This window comes from Formica exsecta, unplaced genomic scaffold (assembly GCF_003651465.1).
Source record: "Formica exsecta isolate Colony F162 unplaced genomic scaffold, ASM365146v1 scaffold71, whole genome shotgun sequence".
Lineage (NCBI taxonomy): Eukaryota > Metazoa > Arthropoda > Insecta > Hymenoptera > Formicidae > Formica > Formica exsecta.
This window is the reverse complement of record NW_021853477.1, coordinates 525,888-546,417: the sequence shown is the minus strand read 5'-3', so window position 1 is coordinate 546,417 and position 20,530 is coordinate 525,888. Positions and strand designations below refer to the sequence as shown.

The window sequence follows — 20,530 nt, the reverse complement described above, 5'->3', positions numbered from 1 at the left end:
TACAAGGATACAATGTCATGATAAAGTCATATTATTGATTTATAGACTTAATAACGCGCGCGTTATTAGATATAGAGCAGCGCGTTGTTGTTCGCATACCGAGGCAATTATTTACTCAATTGTGCAATTGTATATTTCTGACAAAGGAAATTTCTAAAAGAGAAAATTCAGAAGAGATGATCAAATCTGTTTCAATGCTATTACTCTTCGACCCGACGAAGAAACAAATTCCGCGAATTACAAGTCTGTTTTAATGGAGTTCATATATAAATAAGACTGAAGTTTTATCATAATATTCCTTTTGAGGGAATATTAACTTTTTATAATATCACATTTTCAGACAGTGATAAGTAATTATAAATAGCTGTAATTAAGTCTAAGTCAGAAAACAAATTATTTCTCTCTCAATATTATTTTTCACTCTTGGAAGTAAAAAAGATTTCAGTTTGCAAGCTGTACGTAAGAGTTATTGATGCTCATCGTCAGTATATGTTTACATATGATGCAGCATACTGGAAGTGGTCTGTGGTATCATTATTGCTTATCGTTAGACTCGTTATCTTAAACTTTTCTGTGATATAATAGCTGAGAATTCCGATATTAAAAATTGACATATATTTTTATATGACGCTGAGTTTACATATTACATTATTATCAGTTTCTTATAGAGGAAGCATCTGTATGTCATTTTTAAATTTCTTTCCTCAATTTGCGGTCCATTTTTACGTAAAAATAAACATTAATATATAATAGCTTTTTAATTATATTAGAAATATCAAAAAGAAAAAATTAGATCAAAGATATTTTAATCTGTTTAAATCTTAAAAAAATTGAGTAGATAATAAAAACCTCACTTTTCTTAATTAATTTCAAGTCAGTAAAAGTACAATAGTTCAAAAAGAGAAAAATTTGGAAGTTTCAGAAAAATCTCTGATCAAATTATCATTTCAAAGCGATCGATTCGCTAATCAGTCAAAGAGAGAGAGAGAGAGAGAGAAAAGTGGTGATAATTTTTAAGAACACTTGTGTAAACATAGTTTAGTTTATTTACAACATTATTATACCATTGACAATTTATATTTTATTCGTATCTACCAAAAGAATTTCTTTAGAAACGACATCCGTCTGTAACGTTAACAATTTACCTCATCCCAGAGAGAAGAAAAAAGAGCAGCTAGAAAGTCTTCAAACAAACATACATACGCGTTTCCTCGTATTCCTTTCTTTCTCTTTACCAGCGACATGACTTTAACTCATTTTTGCCTGAATTAATTACTTTTCTCAAGATTTATCTCATCGCAGCGCATCTTTGAAAAAACATAGGAAACATAGAAAATGTAGGAAATTCTAGATTAAATTAGAATAAATTCATCAAAATTTTTAAATATTCAGTTTTGAAATGCTCATTGTCAATACGAAAGCAGAATAGTGATATTTTTCAAGAAGGATTTTCTTTGAATTGTTGTGCAAAGGTAATTTTTCTTCTTTATCGGTAAACGTAGAAATTAAATCGAAATTTTTAAGGACATTACAATTGTATCTTGAGACAATTGCGATTTTCAGCTTTTCTGCTGGAAATATATTAAAGCAGAGCTTTCCTATTTTATCACTTAACGAAATAATAATCACTAATGTAACGAGCATGCTAGCGTTGCTGGCAGAGTTCACCGTATTCAAGACCATGTTTGGAGAAACGAATAAACAGAATGTTCTAGAAATGGAGCTCTTTGCAAAAACGAATTAAGCTCAACGTCCGTTCTTCGACTCGCTCGTCGTTTCGGAGACAAAAATAAATACGTCTCTTTATTTTCTGTCATCCATCTGCTCCGCTATAAATTTACGAGATTCTATAGTCGCGCAGTGATCGCAAAATCGTGATGAAACGTGAACGCATGGTCCGCTTCTTTGAAGCTTCTAGGCAAGTAATTTTCAACGATCGTATCTTTTGTTTGTTTATCATAGCATATAACGCGACAATGCGTTATAAAAAGAGAGATAAAGTTTGTTATAATACATACTAACATAAATAACAGAAAAAAGTTGAAGTATGAAATATATACATATATCTTGAAAGATGACAAATTAGAAATTGCACCATATTGTTATTAAATCGAGCGTCAGTTGATTAACCGCGATTCGACAATATTTTCTTTCACTATTCTACACAATAGGAGGCACAAATTGTGCTTATTTTGTGAATAGAAATAAATCGGTTGCATTTGCGGCATGTTAAAGTTGCATCGTTGTGTTCGTGTACCAATGTACATGGTCCATTTCCACAATGTTCAGAGAGCAATCAGTGCGATACTGTGTTCCCTGTTTCATAGAACGACAAGCATTGCACTCGAAAGCTAATTAAATAATGAAGGAAGATAAACAATGTTTTAGGTTGATTTTCTAACACAATTATATTCGTTCATTAAAGTGTAAAATTATTATTTTGAGTATTTTTAATCTTAAGCAGATAATGTTTATATTATATTTTTGTATTTATATACATATATTTCGTCGTTTTATTATATTTTAATTATTATTTTAATTAAAGTTACAAAATGATGAAAAAAGTTAAATTATTTATATCTGTGATCGGCCCAATTATTAAATATTTTTTTTAATATTTATGCTACATATCTAATTTTATTACATTATATTGGCAATATTTAAAATATAATATATATATATATGATATAAATTATATATGATGTAAAGTACAACATATATTATTATATTTTAGTATTTTGCGATATTTTTGATAGTAGAAAGATTAAAATATAATTCAAAGTAAGAGAGAGTCAAAACATTACTATACGAGAGAAACTTTCGTAACATATATCATCGGTACGCATAAAGGAGATGATATATCAAATAATATCATTACTAATGTTTCGATAATAATCTAAAAGTCAACTAGCGGATAATATCGAATAATTCCGCGATAAATTTTATGTCGCAAGAAAAGCGCAAAGACTTGACTTGTGTATCGATACAATCTCGAGGTTAAAGTTTCATCTTGGCGCTCCCCTCTCCGATTTAAAGATAGGTATTGTGTGCATAATGTTTTCTTGCTGACGAAATATCCGTTAATGTTGTCTATGAACATTTCATGTATCTCGTCTAAATAATTATCGTGATTTAAGCACCAGTATTGTTTAGCATTGTTAAATAAAGTAAATGCGCAGACTCGTTTAACAAGGATACTTTAATTATATAAACTGAAAGAATTGCAATTATTTCTTTAACAAATTTTTTCTGATTATTGCCGCAGATTTTTTCTCAGCTGTAGAAAATTTTCTAAATAAAATTTAAAAAATTGTATATATTTATTAATGCGTAAAAAAATTATTTATGTGTATTGATTTTGTAAATAAATTATTTATTTATACGAGGGGCAGTCAAATATAAACCGAACTTTTTCCAAAAACATTTTATTCGAGCAAAATATTTTTAACGCATACCCAAATCATTTTTCAACATAGTTTCCATTAACATCTAAGCACTTTTGCCATCGGAGTGGCAGTTCTTTTATTTTTGTATCATGAAAAATAGTGGGACCTATCCGAAACCGATTGCACACGAATTCTTCCACTTCTTCATTATTGTCGAATCATTGTCCTCCCAACGCTTCTTTTAGTGATCCAAACAAATGGTAATCATACGGAGATAAATCGAGATAAAGGGGGATATTCAACGGTGGTCCAATGCAGTTGAGCGAATTTCTTAGGTTATGGCAGCGGTGTGAGGCCTAGCAAGCAGTCGTGCAGAAGCAACATTTTTTTTGTGCGCAATTAGCTTCAGATACGTCCCACTACTTTTTATGACACGAGAATAAAAACCTGCCAATCGGGTGGAAAAAGTGCTTAGATGTTAGTGGAAACTATATAAAAAAATGATTTGGGTGTGCGTTGGAAATATTTTGATCGAATAAAGAATATTTTGGAAGAAGTTCAGTTTGCGCAATTGATTTCGGACACGTTCCACTACTTTTTATGACACGGAAATAAAAAAACTGCCAATCCGGTGGCAAAAATGCTTAGATTTTAGTGGAAACTATGTAGAAAAATGACTTAGGTGTGTGTTGGAAATATTTTGATCGACTAAAATGTTTTGGAAAAAGTTCGATTTATATTTGACTGCCCCTCGTATTTACTTTGAATAGTCAATATATGAGTTCAATTTCGGAATTGCAGAACATTCCGGTATTACGAGGATGATTCTTTAAAAGCGGATTTATTATCGAGACTTTTATCGTAACAACTTGCTTTTATTTTTGTAAGACATGACATCACACACACATACGCACAAAGAAACATCGACTTCTATTTTCTTCGGAATTTTCATGCAAGCTATGTTTGAGCTTATGTCCTTGTGCGCGGGTGCATTCACGAAATTATTCTCTTAAAATTATTAGCCACACAATGCAAATCAAAAAATATTTCTAACAATATATTGTGAGTCATTTCCATAAAATCTATTTTAAATTTTTACATAATTTTTTACGCTTTGTATTATTTTTCATAAATTTAGTATAGTTGCATATATATCGTATGAAATGTGTCTGTATAGGTGAGATAGAACATAAATATATTCTAAGATGAAGTTTATGTGTGGTATTCACGCGTCATGGCGGTTTCTCAGAAAATTAATGATCGGCATGGATTTTAGTATACGCTGCTTTTTTTTTCTTTTCTATGTCATGCAATTTTTCATCGTAAATTATGTTGACATAAGAGATATGCGAGGTTATAAACGAGATTAAGATCCGTCTCTTCTGTACGAATATCTTTGGCATATGTTTCTGGCATTAATCAATATAAACAATGTTCCCACAACAATCTATTAAATTATTTTTCGAAGTTTTATGTTTTATTACACAATACATATTTCTCAAATTTTGTTACATTAGTAATATCGAGTTTTAAATAAACATCCTTCAAGAGAGAGAAATTACATATTTTTCGATAAAGTTAAAAAATCTAGTTTTTCCATTATAAAAATCAATTCTAAAATATCAAATTTTAATGACACATAGATAAAAAAGTTAGTTATGAAGAAAAATGGGAAATCTTAAATTTTGCGATTGAATTATCAATAAAAATTTAGATACCTAGCTTTTTCTAGTGTAAATTAATTCATTCATCGCAAACAAGTGGCCCTAAAGCAAGATTAACTCATTAGCAGCACTTCCTCTCTTCCGTATATATTGCACTGAAATCACCCATTCTTTCCAAGTTTCTTCCGTGAATTTCGACTTGCAAGGGTCCTCGCTTCATTAACGAGCTCCTCGACGTCGACGTTCTCGTCGTCGTCGTCGTCGTCGTCGTCGTCGTCGTCGTCGTCGTCGTCATCGTCGTTTCGCTTAATTATTCTACCACCACCCGGTACACATGTTCCGTGCTTTCATTGGACCAAGCTCGGTTCTTTTATATCGCTACTCGGGCCAGTGGGTTAATGGAATGTCGTCATCCGTCGTCATTATCGTCGACGATAGGACCTCCACATTCTCATTTTGTGAATCGTCTCGTTGTTGCAAAGAGGCTTACTTATAGTGCAACAGCGGTAGCTTCTGTAAACGATACTCGAGTAGCTCCAAGAGTTTACGAAACTTATATGCACGAGCGCTCCCCTTTTCTTTATTTGTTATGTTGTTATTAAAAATATTGCAAAATAATAATTTTATAATAATTTTATTTTTTATAATAATAATTTTAGTTTTGCATAATTTATTTTATTCCCGTTTGTACTATTTTATATACACATAAAGATTATTATTATCAATCTATTATTATTATTATAAGCTCTTATTAATGTGTTTGTTTAAATTATTGTGTGTCATTAGATATTTAAAAACTAATTTTGATATAGAAATTGTTTCTATTCTTATTAATATAAGCAGTTATTATTAATATTATTATATAATTATTATTAATTTGAACATTTTTTTTTACCTAGAAAAATGGAAGACATCTTGTATACATTTGTCATTTATCACAGAAAAAGTTTATTATCCTTGTTAAAATAAAAATAAGAAATAATTCTATGTATTTGTCATATAAAGTTATTGATATTTAAAGTTGTTAAATTGACAACGATGAAACAAAAACTTAATATCAGAAAACCTGATTAGATAACAGTGTAAAAAATAGAGTATACTGTTGTGAAATATTTTAGGTTATTAAAAACATTGTGATTTGTTGAAGTAAAACTTGAATCTTTTTCTACAATTATTACACGTAAGTAAATTTTATCAACATTACATATTATTAGTATTATTATATTAATAAACCATGTGCATATGTATATGCATAGCTCACATATTTATAAAGATTCTGTTATCTTCGTTTCCTTCGAAGTTGCCGAATTAAAAAATAAGAGGATGAAAAATTTATGTGTTTATAAAGAGGTATTCTACATCATATATTATTCAAACGAGCGGTCGATTATCATCTCGACGCTATCGCCGTGGTTTTCCTCCGCTCTTTGTTTTACGGCTACTCTTTCTCTCCATCCGCATTGAGATTTATTCCACTTTTTCCTGCAAAGAATTCCTCTTTCTTGCGGTGATGTCATGCACAAGTAGTGATACTCTCTCTTATCGAAAGAAATAAAACACTGTGTAACGCGAGATTGCATAAATCAGAAACGCTCATGTCAATCTCCTTTCTCATTTGATCATTAAACGATAATTATTATATCATTGTAATTTTAATTTTAATGCTTCTAAATAAGCAGAAAAAATATAATCTTGATGAGCTTTTACTTTACATTTTGACATTTTATAAAATATTTAATTATTATCTGAACTCTCTTTAATGCTATCTATAATTATACGAATCTTTAAAGAAAGATTGTAAGAGTGTAAAATTGATTACATCTCATGTTTTGATAAAAGGAGTTGAAAATTATATAACAAATATACATACTACATATACACTAATACACACACAACCACAATTATTTTACATAACGGTAATAAAAATAATGATTTATACTTTAAAATGTAATATTACTGAATATAGAGTAATCATTTTATCAAACATTTTAGAAGTAAATAACGTTTTCTAGTGATTTATGAAGTTTGTGAGAAGTGGCATCTATGACGTTTTTCTAAGAACACAAATATCAATTGTCATAATCTTTTCGCACGATTTAGAAATTAGTAGGATTATCATCTTTATCAAATGTTTACACACGTTATTAAGTACACAATGAGCAGAATCAGTCGCTAAAAATAGATCTTTCAATTGTGTTCGATATATTTCTATTAACGCTTCTGTTACACGCATGAATAGCAGCGTTATTAGTCAGTCTTGCGTAAAATCGACATGTAACGAGTGTACAAGAATATGAAGGATATATAAAAGAAATATATAAAAAAGAGTTATAAAACTCACATATTAACTTTTAATACATCCTATTGATTGGAGATATACATTTGTATCAGCTTATTCGATTGCGTCTTCTTTTTTAATAATTACTATGTATATGAAATCCTCAGTATTAAATCAAAGTTATTATTTATATATGTAGCATTAGTATATAATTTATATTATTATATAATTACATATATTAATAATAATTTATAATTTATATATATAATTATATGTATAATTATATGAATAATTTTAATATAATCACATTTATTATATTATCACATTTTTTTCTACATCATTTCTTGTATCATTATATAATCACTTTATAGTATTTAGTATTTAATTTTGCGATACATTTATTGCGTCGCACAGAGCTTAGCGAAGACATGCAATATGTACGTAAAAGTTTCTTGTGCTCTATAAAATTCTTGCGTCCTATGAAACCTCGGATATTTCATGAGACCTTATAAAACGTTATAAACTTCAACGAAACTCGGCGCAACCGCTTAAACTTCTGTGAAAGTAGTAGGCTCTCATGAAATTTGTATGAAGCTTTAAAAATGTTTAATGATCTTACGAAAAGCAATCGAGATTCCTTGATAATAATGGCATGTTTTCCTAAGTTGCGAAGATTATTGCCTGATAATGATCTTTAAGAAATTGATATTTTTTATGGCAGTTTGGGAATCCCATCTTTTCCATATGAGATTAATATTTAATCAACTTTTTACAAAAAAATATTTTATAGATCTATTAATAAGAATTTGTTTACAAAAAAATATGCTACATATTATTTATAGTTGAAATATTTAATTAATTAGGATAACAAATGTTTCATGTAATGTTATATCAAATAATTAAAGAATATTTCAAAAAATTACAATGAACAGTTCTAAGAGATGTAAGCCATAAGAGAGAAATAAATAAAATGAATACAAATTGTGTAAATAGTATTCAATTATTTTACCGTCTTTATGTAATGAGAGAAATAATTGTTTTAATTGATTACTTACAGTTCCTAACAAGAAAAAAAATATAGATGAAGATTAGAAATTAAACTATGTTTACATAATATTGTAACATATTAGAAATAAATATTTCGAATAATATATGTATATTAATATGTAAAAAAAATCAAATAAATATTTTAACAACACATTAAATAATTATTACTTTATATTAATTATTCAAAAATTCAATATAGAAGAAGTTAATAGAAGAAATACACATTTCGTATTCCAATCTTCATCTACAGTTTGTTTTGATGGGGTTTATCATATTATGATAAGATATCGTTAATATCTAAACATTTGCAACATTTGATTAGTTTTTTTACGATTTCTTACATTATGCAAAACGTGAATTTTACTCCGCTCGGCATCGATAATTCAATCGTTCGTCAACATTTGCCTGTTGAACGTGAAAGGGAGAGGGGGCGGGATCGACGTCCTTGTTAAATGGAAATCGAAATCGATGGGCACGGCCGTTCTCGCAGGTTTGCGATTGTTGCGCAAGTACGGCATTCTCGATCGTGAATCACGATCGACGGACTAGCTACGCCCATGTGAGCGCCGGCTGTTGTGCAAGTCGAGATGTAAATGCGTGTCACACTTACCGAGTTTCCCGTGTTCGACTGACCTTAGTCTAGTCAAGGAATAATAATGCAGAATCGGGAAAAGGGAGAAAGAGAGAAAGAGAGAAAGAGAGAGAGAGAGAGAGAGAAAGGGAGAGATAGAAAGAGAGAGGGAAACCGAGATTTATAGCGCGTTACAACAAGCGAGTCACGATTTGTTTCTATGAGCCACGCGAAGGCATTGAATAATGCATATGCATTGAATAAATATATACAAATAATTAAACCAAATTTTATGCAATATATTTTATGCTGTGAGATTTAAGGGGTCTTCCTAGTTTGATGCTCTGAAAATAAAGGTGATTTTTGGGAATTTTTTTAAAGAAAAGTATAAAACATATTAATTCTAAACTTTGCACGTTTATTAAATAACATTTCATATATCCTGAATTTTTTTCAAACAAAAATATTTGTTTCGGAGTTATAGTAGTCCAACCAGGATGACTCAAAAAAAAATGGCGGACATGATTCTAGCCGTTATAGTCATCTGAAATAAAAAAACCAAAAAGATTCTTAATTTGTATGAGTGTGGTTATCGTGTGAACTAGAATTAAATTGATATTTGCAAAATTCAAATTTTGCGACTTACAAAACTAACCAATTTTTTGATGAAAAATGATTTTAGACACTGCCATTTCTTTATTTTTCAATATCTTTTTTTAATTCTAGGTCGCACGGTAACTACACTCATACAAATTAAGAATCATTTTAGTTTTGTTATTTCAGATGACTATAACAGCTGGAATCATGTCCGCCATTTTTTTTTTTAGCCATCTTGGTTAGATTATAACTCCGAACAAAACAAATATTTTTGTTCGAAAAAATTTCAGGGTATACTTGAAATGTTATTTAATAAATGCGCAAAGTTTAGAATTAATATATTTTATACTTTTCTTTAAAAAAATTCACAAAAATCGCCTTTATTTTCAGAACGTCAAACTAGGAAGACCTCTTAATAGTAGATTCGAAAAAATCACGAAAACACTAAATTGAAGGAAATGTTACATAACGAGTTTCTTTGTTTTGTTCTTTTTCTTTGTTTAACTTGTATAGTTTTTAGCTATTAAAACGGATTTATACTGTTATAATATGCAACACAATTGTATATGATTTTTATATAATTAGCCAATTATATAATCAGAAAGAGGTGGTAAAAGTTTATATGTATATGTTATGTTAAATTAAAAGCGATGGAAACAGATAAAGTTGTGTCAAGCTAAACTGTTATATCGTGTTCGGCAGGTTTAACTCATTACAGGTCGTGATCACGTTTTGTGTTGACAAAATCGATCCTTACAAAGGCACGTATCAAAGTAAAACTTGGTATAATATCGAAAGCCATTTCTCTTGATCTCCGAGTTGATTATTGCCTAATCTAGTTATAGTATAATAGATCTGTCTCCATTGTTCTCCTTTAGCAATAACATTGTTAGTTCAAATCGCTCTAGCGCCAATTTTATCGCGGGATCACGTAGCTTTTCTAGCCGCGGCGTTCTCCCTCCCAGTAAATTAACCTCCTCCCCCCTCTCAGCTTTGTTTTAATCATTTCTGCTTCAATTGTTCCAAATATTCCGCTTTCCATCCCTATTTAATGGTAAATATTCACATTAGGTCAACCTCTTCAAAAGTCAATAATCTTGACATATGTTGTCAAGGTCATGACCCTGAGTTAACATCCAAGAAGTTTTAGCCGTTGCTCATTGTTTATTAAAAAGTTATTAACAATTAAATTGTACGATAAGAACAAAATGCGAAAATCTGAACTTCTCCGATTAAAAAAAAAGAACGGTAAATCTTCAATACAGGAGCGACCTCACGAAATTTTTTAAAACTCACATATTTTATGTATTTTAAAGCGTAGAAAATGAAACCGTTGAAAAAAAAATGTTGCTCTTATTCCCCTGTTTTCTTATATTGATAAAATAGAACAATGTGGGGATAATATTTCTGTTTTGTTAATGTGTTTGAGTGTTTATTTTAAATATTGTTTTGTTAAATACTGTTTTAAATATTGGACTTGAGGGGCAAAGCCCCTCCCCCGCCCACGCATTTACTTAAATACTTAAATATACAATTAATATAAAATTTATGCTCGGAAAAGTTCAGATTTTTGCATTTAATACTTGTCCTTATCGTACAATTTAATTGTTAATAACTTTTTAATAAACAACAGTAAAAACTTTGGATGTTACTCAGGGTCATGACCTTGATAACATATGTCAAAGTCATTGACTTTTGAAGGGATTGACTTAATGTGAATATTTACTATATTATTCAGCCGACGCATGCCGGATATTAAGAAACTATCATGATTAATGATGTAGGAAATATAATTGTTTGCAGATTGTCACTGGTGATCTTCGTCGCGTTGTGCGCGACGTGCAGCCGCGCGGATTTTTTCGGCGAGAAAAAGGGTGAGTTTCACAAAGTTAATTTTTAGCGCTAATGGACTCCACGGCTCTCGCGAGGATATGTACGTTCCTCTGCCCGTTTCCGCGTATCTTACTCGCTGACGATTCGCTGCAATATTCTCCTCGGGGGATTCTATTCTCCCCGAGCGAAGGTACTTTGCGCGAATATTCAGCAGCTTTTTTCTCGACCACACCCCCTTTCTCCGCGCTTGCCATTACAATTCGCCTTACGTGACTAGTGATTTATTACTATGTTAAGTACGGAATGTATTTAGTCAAGCAGTGAATAATGATATCAGAGAGGCGATAAGAGCTGCGGACAAATTGTTGTGAATGTGCATGAATTTACGTATACGTCGCGACCAGAGCGTTGATCTTGCGCGACGATTTTAATTAATAGGATAATTTGTATTGCATGTAATTTTTGTATCATAAACGATTTTTTTATTTGTATTAGATTATAAGCGTTTTATTCAAAAAATTTTTCGCATAGCGTTTAATTATTATTATTTATTGTTTTGAGCAAAAATCCTTACTAATATAATAAATGTCTTTTTTCAAGTTTTTATTTAGTTTGAGTTCTTGATATTCTCAATATACAATGAATTAGAACTGTGGATTGAACAATTTATACTGATGAGAACGCAATCCGTCGACTGTAATGAGATCGATTGATTTGCTTTTAACCCTTACAATGTTCAATATTCGTTTTCATTTTTCCTTCTTCGTCTCGTAACAAAAGCAATATCGTTCCTATATCTTTCTTTCCGGAAAAAAATTTAATTATATAAAGTCATATACACAGAGATTCTTAAGTTTTACATCAATCTGAGAATTTTGTTTAATTTATTATATCATTATGCGCATTTTACGTTTATAAATTTTCCGATACTCTTTTATATTGTTTATAGTTTACATTAATGTTTCTGATCATCAAAATTTAATGTTTGTCCAATCATAATTATTTAACATTGTCGTTACCGCCATACCATTATCGATTAATTATTCAATGTACATAAATAGCCTTCGCTAGCAAGTCCAGAAATAATTGAAAAATTTACAAAGCTTATAATCCGGCCTATTGATATTTTTTGATATCAATGTATTGAATTATTTTCTTCATATTTGTTGATGCTTTTATGCTTTTAATATATTTAATATATTACAGACTTTTTACAGAAAAATTAAATTCCATTAAAATTGATAGTAAAATGTTAAATTTCTTTTTTTATATGATAAAAATACGTTTTTTCCATGAAAAATGAGGCAAAATGACTATATTTTTACAATATATATTTAACCGTCTCTTATGCCTCTCATCGAATCATGTCTATGTCCGAATATAACTGTGCGATGCGCTCTGTTCGCATCGACGGGATGCTTAATACTCAGAGCGGATTTCGTGCTCTCGTCACGTCTCACTCTAATCTACCAGTTTTATAAGGATACCTCGACGATTCCTGAGGGAATCTGAGGATTTTTCACTTCCCCTTCCTGACAAGAGAACCGCCAGTTGCTCACCTCCGCAGTAGTAAAGCCGACGTATGGTCAGACATGCCGCAATCCCGTAATCTCGTCTGTGTTCTTGTCCTACTTAGAACTATTCCAATATCCACTTATTCCTCTCTACCTTACTCTCACGAGTTAAAATGCGACAGTTATTTTCGAGATTATATATCATTATTCACTGCTTGACTAAATACATTCCGTACTTAACATAGTAATAAATCACTAGTCACGTAAGGCGAATTGTAATGGCAAGCGCGGAGAAAGGGGGTGTGGTCGAGAAAAAAGCTGCTGAATATTCGCGCAAAGTACCTTCGCTCGGGGAGAATAGAATCCCCCGAGGAGAATATTGCAGCGAATCGTCAGCGAGTAAGATACGCGGAAACGGGCAGAGGAACGTACATATCCTCGCGAGAGCCGTGGAGTCCATTAGCGCTAAAAATTAACTTTGTGAAACTCACCCTTTTTCTCGCCGAAAAAATCCGCGCGGCTGCACGTCGCGCACAACGCGACGAAGATCACCAGTGACAATCTGCAAACAATTATATTTCCTACATCATTAATCATGATAGTTTCTTAATATCCGGCATGCGTCGGCTGAATAATATAGTAAATATTCACATTAAGTCAATCCCTTCAAAAGTCAATGACTTTGACATATGTTATCAAGGTCATGACCCTGAGTAACATCCAAAGTTTTTACTGTTGTTTATTAAAAAGTTATTAACAATTAAATTGTACGATAAGGACAAGTATTAAATGCAAAAATCTGAACTTTTCCGAGCATAAATTTTATATTAATTGTATATTTAAGTATTTAAGTAAATGCGTGGGCGGGGGAGGGGCTTTGCCCCTCAAGTCCAATATTTAAAACAGTATTTAACAAAACAATATTTAAAATAAACACTCAAACACATTAACAAAACAGAAATATTATCCCCACATTGTTCTATTTTATCAATATAAGAAAACAGGGGAATAAGAGCAACATTTTTTTTCAACGGTTTCATTTTCTACGCTTTAAAATACATAAAATATGTGAGTTTTAAAAAATTTCGTGAGGTCGCTCCTGTATTGAAGATTTACCGTTCTTTTTTTTTAATCGGAGAAGTTCAGATTTTCGCATTTTGTTCTTATCGTACAATTTAATTGTTAATAACTTTTTAATAAACAACAGTAAAAACTTTGGATGTTACTCAGGGTCATGACCTTGATAACATATGTCAAAGTCATTGACTTTTGAAGGGATTGACTTAATGTGAATATTTACTATATTATTCAGCCGACGCATGCCGGATATTAAGAAACTATCATGATTAATGATGTAGGAAATATAATTGTTTGCAGATTGTCACTGGTGATCTTCGTCGCGTTGTGCGCGACGTGCAGCCGCGCGGATTTTTTCGGCGAGAAAAAGGGTGAGTTTCACAAAGTTAATTTTTAGCGCTAATGGACTCCACGGCTCTCGCGAGGATATGTACGTTCCTCTGCCCGTTTCCGCGTATCTTACTCGCTGACGATTCGCTGCAATATTCTCCTCGGGGGATTCTATTCTCCCCGAGCGAAGGTACTTTGCGCGAATATTCAGCAGCTTTTTTCTCGACCACACCCCCTTTCTCCGCGCTTGCCATTACAATTCGCCTTACGTGACTAGTGATTTATTACTATGTTAAGTACGGAATGTATTTAGTCAAGCAGTGAATAATGATATCAGAGAGGCGATAAGAGCTGCGGACAAATTGTTGTGAATGTGCATGAATTTACGTATACGTCGCGACCAGAGCGTTGATCTTGCGCGACGATTTTAATTAATAGGATAATTTGTATTGCATGTAATTTTTGTATCATAAACGATTTTTTTATTTGTATTAGATTATAAGCGTTTTATTCAAAAAATTTTTCGCATAGCGTTTAATTATTATTATTTATTGTTTTGAGCAAAAATCCTTACTAATATAATAAATGTCTTTTTTCAAGTTTTTATTTAGTTTGAGTTCTTGATATTCTCAATATACAATGAATTAGAACTGTGGATTGAACAATTTATACTGATGAGAACGCAATCCGTCGACTGTAATGAGATCGATTGATTTGCTTTTAACCCTTACAATGTTCAATATTCGTTTTCATTTTTCCTTCTTCGTCTCGTAACAAAAGCAATATCGTTCCTATATCTTTCTTTCCGGAAAAAAATTTAATTATATAAAGTCATATACACAGAGATTCTTAAGTTTTACATCAATCTGAGAATTTTGTTTAATTTATTATATCATTATGCGCATTTTACGTTTATAAATTTTCCGATACTCTTTTATATTGTTTATAGTTTACATTAATGTTTCTGATCATCAAAATTTAATGTTTGTCCAATCATAATTATTTAACATTGTCGTTACCGCCATACCATTATCGATTAATTATTCAATGTACATAAATAGCCTTCGCTAGCAAGTCCAGAAATAATTGAAAAATTTACGAAGCTTATAATCCGGCCTATTGATATTTTTTGATATTAATGTATTGAATTATTTTCTTCATATTTGTTGATGCTTTTATGCTTTTAATATATTTAATATATTACAGACTTTTTACAGAAAAATTAAATTCCATTAAAATTGATAGTAAAATGTTAAATTTCTTTTTTTATATGATAAAAATACGTTTTTTCCATGAAAAATGAGGCAAAATGACTATATTTTTACAATATATATTTAACCGTCTCTTATGCCTCTCATCGAATCATGTCTATGTCCGAATATAACTGTGCGATGCGCTCTGTTCGCATCGACGGGATGCTTAATACTCAGAGCGGATTTCGTGCTCTCGTCACGTCTCACTCTAATCTACCAGTTTTATAAGGATACCTCGACGATTCCTGAGGGAATCTGAGGATTTTTCACTTCCCCTTCCTGACAAGAGAACCGCCAGTTGCTCACCTCCGCAGTAGTAAAGCCGACGTATGGTCAGACATGCCGCAATCCCGTAATCTCGTCTGTGTTCTTGTCCTACTTGTAGTTCCTCTCTACCTTACTCTCACGAGTTAAAATGCGACAGTTATTTTCGAGATTATATAACTAGATGAATTTCTAATTCGATTAAAAAGCGGTCATCGAAAATCAAATACGAAACGATTATCTGAAATGTTATCTAATAAAAATACATTTCATCATTTGTTAGTAATAAGAAATGGTAAACTTGATTATGTTTGTATGCATAACAATAAAAGTAATAATTCATGAAATAATAATTTATGATAAATGGCGTCTTTCTTGGCTAATGAAATTTTTATCAACGTCACGAGGAATGTCATTAGCGTCAGATGAATCATCCGCCTTTGGGGGACGAGTTAATAAAACAGTGTCTTTGAGCATAATTATTGTCTATTGTCTCTTCTTGAAATGCAATGATTATTTTCGTCGCGTCCTGGTTCCTTCGCGACGATTTCATAACCCATGGCGACGCTCCGCAAACGCAAAGAAGATTTAATCTCGCGCCGGTCGTCTTTATTAAGAATAATAAAACGACAGAAAAACGACGCTGCCAGTTTACCTTGTCGTAATAAGAACGAATTAACCAAAGATTTCAATTTGCGCACTTACTCTTGCGTATATTAAAAAGCTGCTCATTCTCCCACTCGCTACGTTTTTGGAAAAAGGTTACTCTCGCGTTTCTTTTGGCGCTTCTCGCGATAAGATTTGATCAACGTTCAAAAGATCGCGACGATTATAATCTCGGCGAATTATTATCGAAGAATCAGTGTAGTTTCAAAAAAATCGGAGGGTTCACCTATTCGGAACTCCACCCGAATATTTTAACAAAAATTATCTTTTCAAGTTGTTATAATATTTTAAATTTATCTCTTTAGTGATGGCTTGTTATTTTGATTACTTATTTTGAATTTCGTTATCTTGTTATGCAGACTTATATAGATAATATTGCCTTATATTAGTCGTCTACTGAATGAATGTTTTGGCAAGGCACTGCAATACGGACATGAAAATAGGATAAATTGGCATCGCGCGTTCTACGGTTGATTTATAGTCGCATGATTTCGATACACGCCGCGAACGACAATCGATTGCGATAGACGACCATAAAGATGGCTGATCTTTGTTCCGATGACAGATTGAATCGGACCCGCGAATCGAATCGAACGAGATATGCGTCGTAACGCGATGCGACGCCCGACATGATTTTTGCGTCGATTTGATTCGTTCGTACAGATTAAAAATTCTATCGTAACCGAACGCGATTTCTATCCATTTTATAACGGCGCGAGATTACGGGATTTGCGGAAATAATCTTCAGCGCGATGTATAATGCCGGCGGAGAATCGTGTTTCCCATTTTTACTTGTCGACCGCGCGCGCGAGATCTCTCTCTCTCTCTCTCTCCCCTCTTTCTCTCCCTCCCTCCCTCCCTCCCTCTCCCTCTCATCCATACAAAAAACTGCAAAATTAAACGCGTTTCCCAAAGCGGATGGAAATCGTGCGCGGCGTTCAGATCCAATTTCCGCAAATTTATCTCGAGGCAAGGATAAATGCGTTTTATTGTGCGGCGCCGCGCACGGATTTATTCACCGGAAAATATTTCTTATATATATCTGGCTTTTTAAACGGTCCTTTTATTCTCTTATATCGAAGATCGCAATGAATCAAGAAAACCATTGTTTTCTCTCTCGCATCGCGGCGCGTTTGCAGGAAACGCTCGCACTCCACTCTCGAGATCTTGCTGCAATTCTCCTTTCGATTCAGAAGGATATACGCTACTAAAGGTAGAATAGTAAAATCGAATCTAATCTTTATGGCAAAGGAAAAATGTTTATCGAGTTTTTCTTTTGCATCAAGTTACAAATGTAAAAATAGAAACTTTGATTCGCGATGCCCGTACATTTTCGAATATATTGAAAATTACATTATCCTTGCCATAAATTGCAAAAGAAGAAATTTGGGAGATAATATAATGAATGTAAACAAAAAAGTTATCTTGAATTTTTAAAGAAGTATTAAACAATAAATAATAAACTTGAAATTATTATACCATATTTATTGTAAAAATGAATTCTAAATCTAACAACTATTCTTCAGATTCGGTTTTATGGTTAAATTAACAAAATTTAAGAAATAAATAATTTCCATTTTTTTTTTAATTTATTGCAAACTGTATAAGGGAAAAGACTAGTTCTTTTTATTATACGCATTACAGAAAACGAATGTATTAAATATCATTGTATTATACATTGTATGTAAGATATTATTGATATATGATATTATTGATATATTTAATGTTGCGAATGAAAAATTTCCACGTGAAAAATTTCCATAAAACAACTTGCTTTTATTCATATTATCAATGTTCCATCCAGCATGTTCCACAGAAAGCAGCTACGAAGTCTGGCTAATAAAAGAAAAATATTAGGTTTGACGTTATGAAAAATAAAGGAATGCTAGACACAGCGCGTATCGCTGCGCCGGCGAAGAGCAGTGGATAGTCTAATTTTCTAAAAACAGATGAGACGTCGGCATGATTAAAATTTATGAGACCACGATCTGCAAGCAGAGTTAAAAGTGTAGGAAAACGCGACCGCCCTTAGTTTATTTTCCGCCTTCCACTTCCGGGAACGAGAGCGAAATTAAGGCGAGCCCCGCAAGCTATAAAAATTTTATACGCTTAGATTGATCGTGTCCTACCGTTGAAAAGTTCTATTTCTGTTTGTTAATTTAGGTTAGTCAGTTAACAGATGCCTGCCATAAGGTTTTCCAGGCAATGCTCATCAATAATTAAGCTATATATAAGTGACAAGCTTGGAAACTTCTGTATTGAATAAACTCAATTAGAGCTACAAAATTTTATTTATACATTCTTCAAATTTTATGTCTTAAGTGAATTAGATTTACATGAATTAAGTATTATACAATATATGCAAATAATTTAAAATATGCAAATGCAATTAACCTGAATTTATATAAAGTTACTTTATTGAAAAGCTCTCGAGATAAGCTACAAGAATTTGCAATAAAAAATAGGGGTTCCCATTTAAGATTTCAAAGTTACCCCCAGCTCCACCCCCAGGGAAGGCGGTAGGCTGCTAACTTTTGCGGGATAGAATTGCTCCCTCGAAAATATTGAGGGTTTATGTGGAACATTTTTTTCGTACAATGCTTATTTTTACAGATATTTTGTAGTCTCTAGTTAAAAAACTCACCCTGTATATTAAACGAGATACGATTATATAAAATGTGTTTTTGTTAATAGAGAAAAAAAATACGAATTAAATAAAAATTTCTAAATTTATGTTGTATCGAATTATTTATTGGCCTGAAAATCTATTTTTTATTCAACATAATAAAATTTGACATACATCGCGGATTGTCACAAATATAATTTTCGCGGAAAGAGATTCTGTTTCTAATAATATCTGTGCGTTTACTTTCTAAAAAAGAAACTTCTGATAAATTAATTTTGGCAGAATTTCAAAGCGGCGTTTTTTATCGAAACGCTTTTTAATGCACGAGCAGATGGCAATTAATTATCATGCTGCACGATGTTTAAGATAATCCGGCATTACGGACAAGCTAATAGCACTCGATGACATGCATGATAAGCGAAAATGAAGAAGATACAAAGGCGGTGGAAACGTTTGTGATGAAATACGTTTGTGACACTGTCGCAAGAAGCATTGAATTTCTTTTTAGAAACGTGCCAAGATACGTCCCGGATGTAGGCGTCGATCGGATGTGCGTGAGCGCGTCTCGTAATCACGTTTGGATCCAATGATCCGCAGTGATTCATCGATCATTGACAATCAGGCGATTTCTTAAGCATATCTTTACTTCGCCACGCATATCGGACTTTGTGAACCACGTGTATTGTTAACCGGCGCGTGTTTGTAACTTCTCGCAGCATGTTAAATTGAATATAAATGTCATTCTCGAAAGTAAATGTCATTCTACAACTCAGAAGAATAGAAATATGTTAGACATAAAGATATCTACATGACATTTAATATTTTACTTTCAACTCTTAGTTTAGAAATGTCAGCTTAATCATTGGAGAGAAATACGCACATTTAAAATAAATATTATCAAAGACAATCATATAAGAGTAATTTTATTTAAATACAATATTTATTGAAAACATATGTTTTTTGTATAGGAAAAATGTTATATACTAAGAAAAATAATCAAGAAATATTAATATTTGTTTCTAAACTAATTATCGCGCGCATCTAATATTGTAATACTAATTCAGATACAACAATTAACATAATTTAATAAAATAAGCAGAAAAATCTAATAGATATAAGCCGTAAAAAAGAAATAGATCTAAGAAAGATAGAATGAGAATAAACAGTGAATAAACAGTTTGTGAAAACAGTATTTTAAATATTTTACTGCTGAGAGAAATAATTATTTCAATTGTTTACTTGAAGTTTATAATGAGTTGTACATATTTAAAATATGTGCGTATAATTTATTTGTAAAATTAACTTAATATTTTAGACAGAGTTTTAATTAATGTGTAAACAAATTATTATTAATAGAAAAAATAACTTACATATATTTTTATTTGTTTTGCACTTTTAAAATATTTACCCATATATATATATAT

At 31.6% G+C, this 20,530-nt stretch overlaps 1 protein-coding gene across 2 annotated transcripts in view; it reads left to right on the top strand.

The window, feature by feature from the left end:
- Nucleotides 1-20,530, top strand: part of LOC115243267 (collagen alpha-1(XVIII) chain) — a 334,384-nt gene that overhangs the window by 17,687 nt on the left and 296,167 nt on the right. For both annotated transcript variants that reach the window (XM_029820094.1, XM_029820093.1), the window contains exon 2: nucleotides 11,347-11,417. In XM_029820094.1, the coding sequence (XP_029675954.1) occupies nucleotides 11,347-11,417 (71 nt within the window). The remainder of the gene's footprint in view (nucleotides 1-11,346; nucleotides 11,418-20,530) is intronic.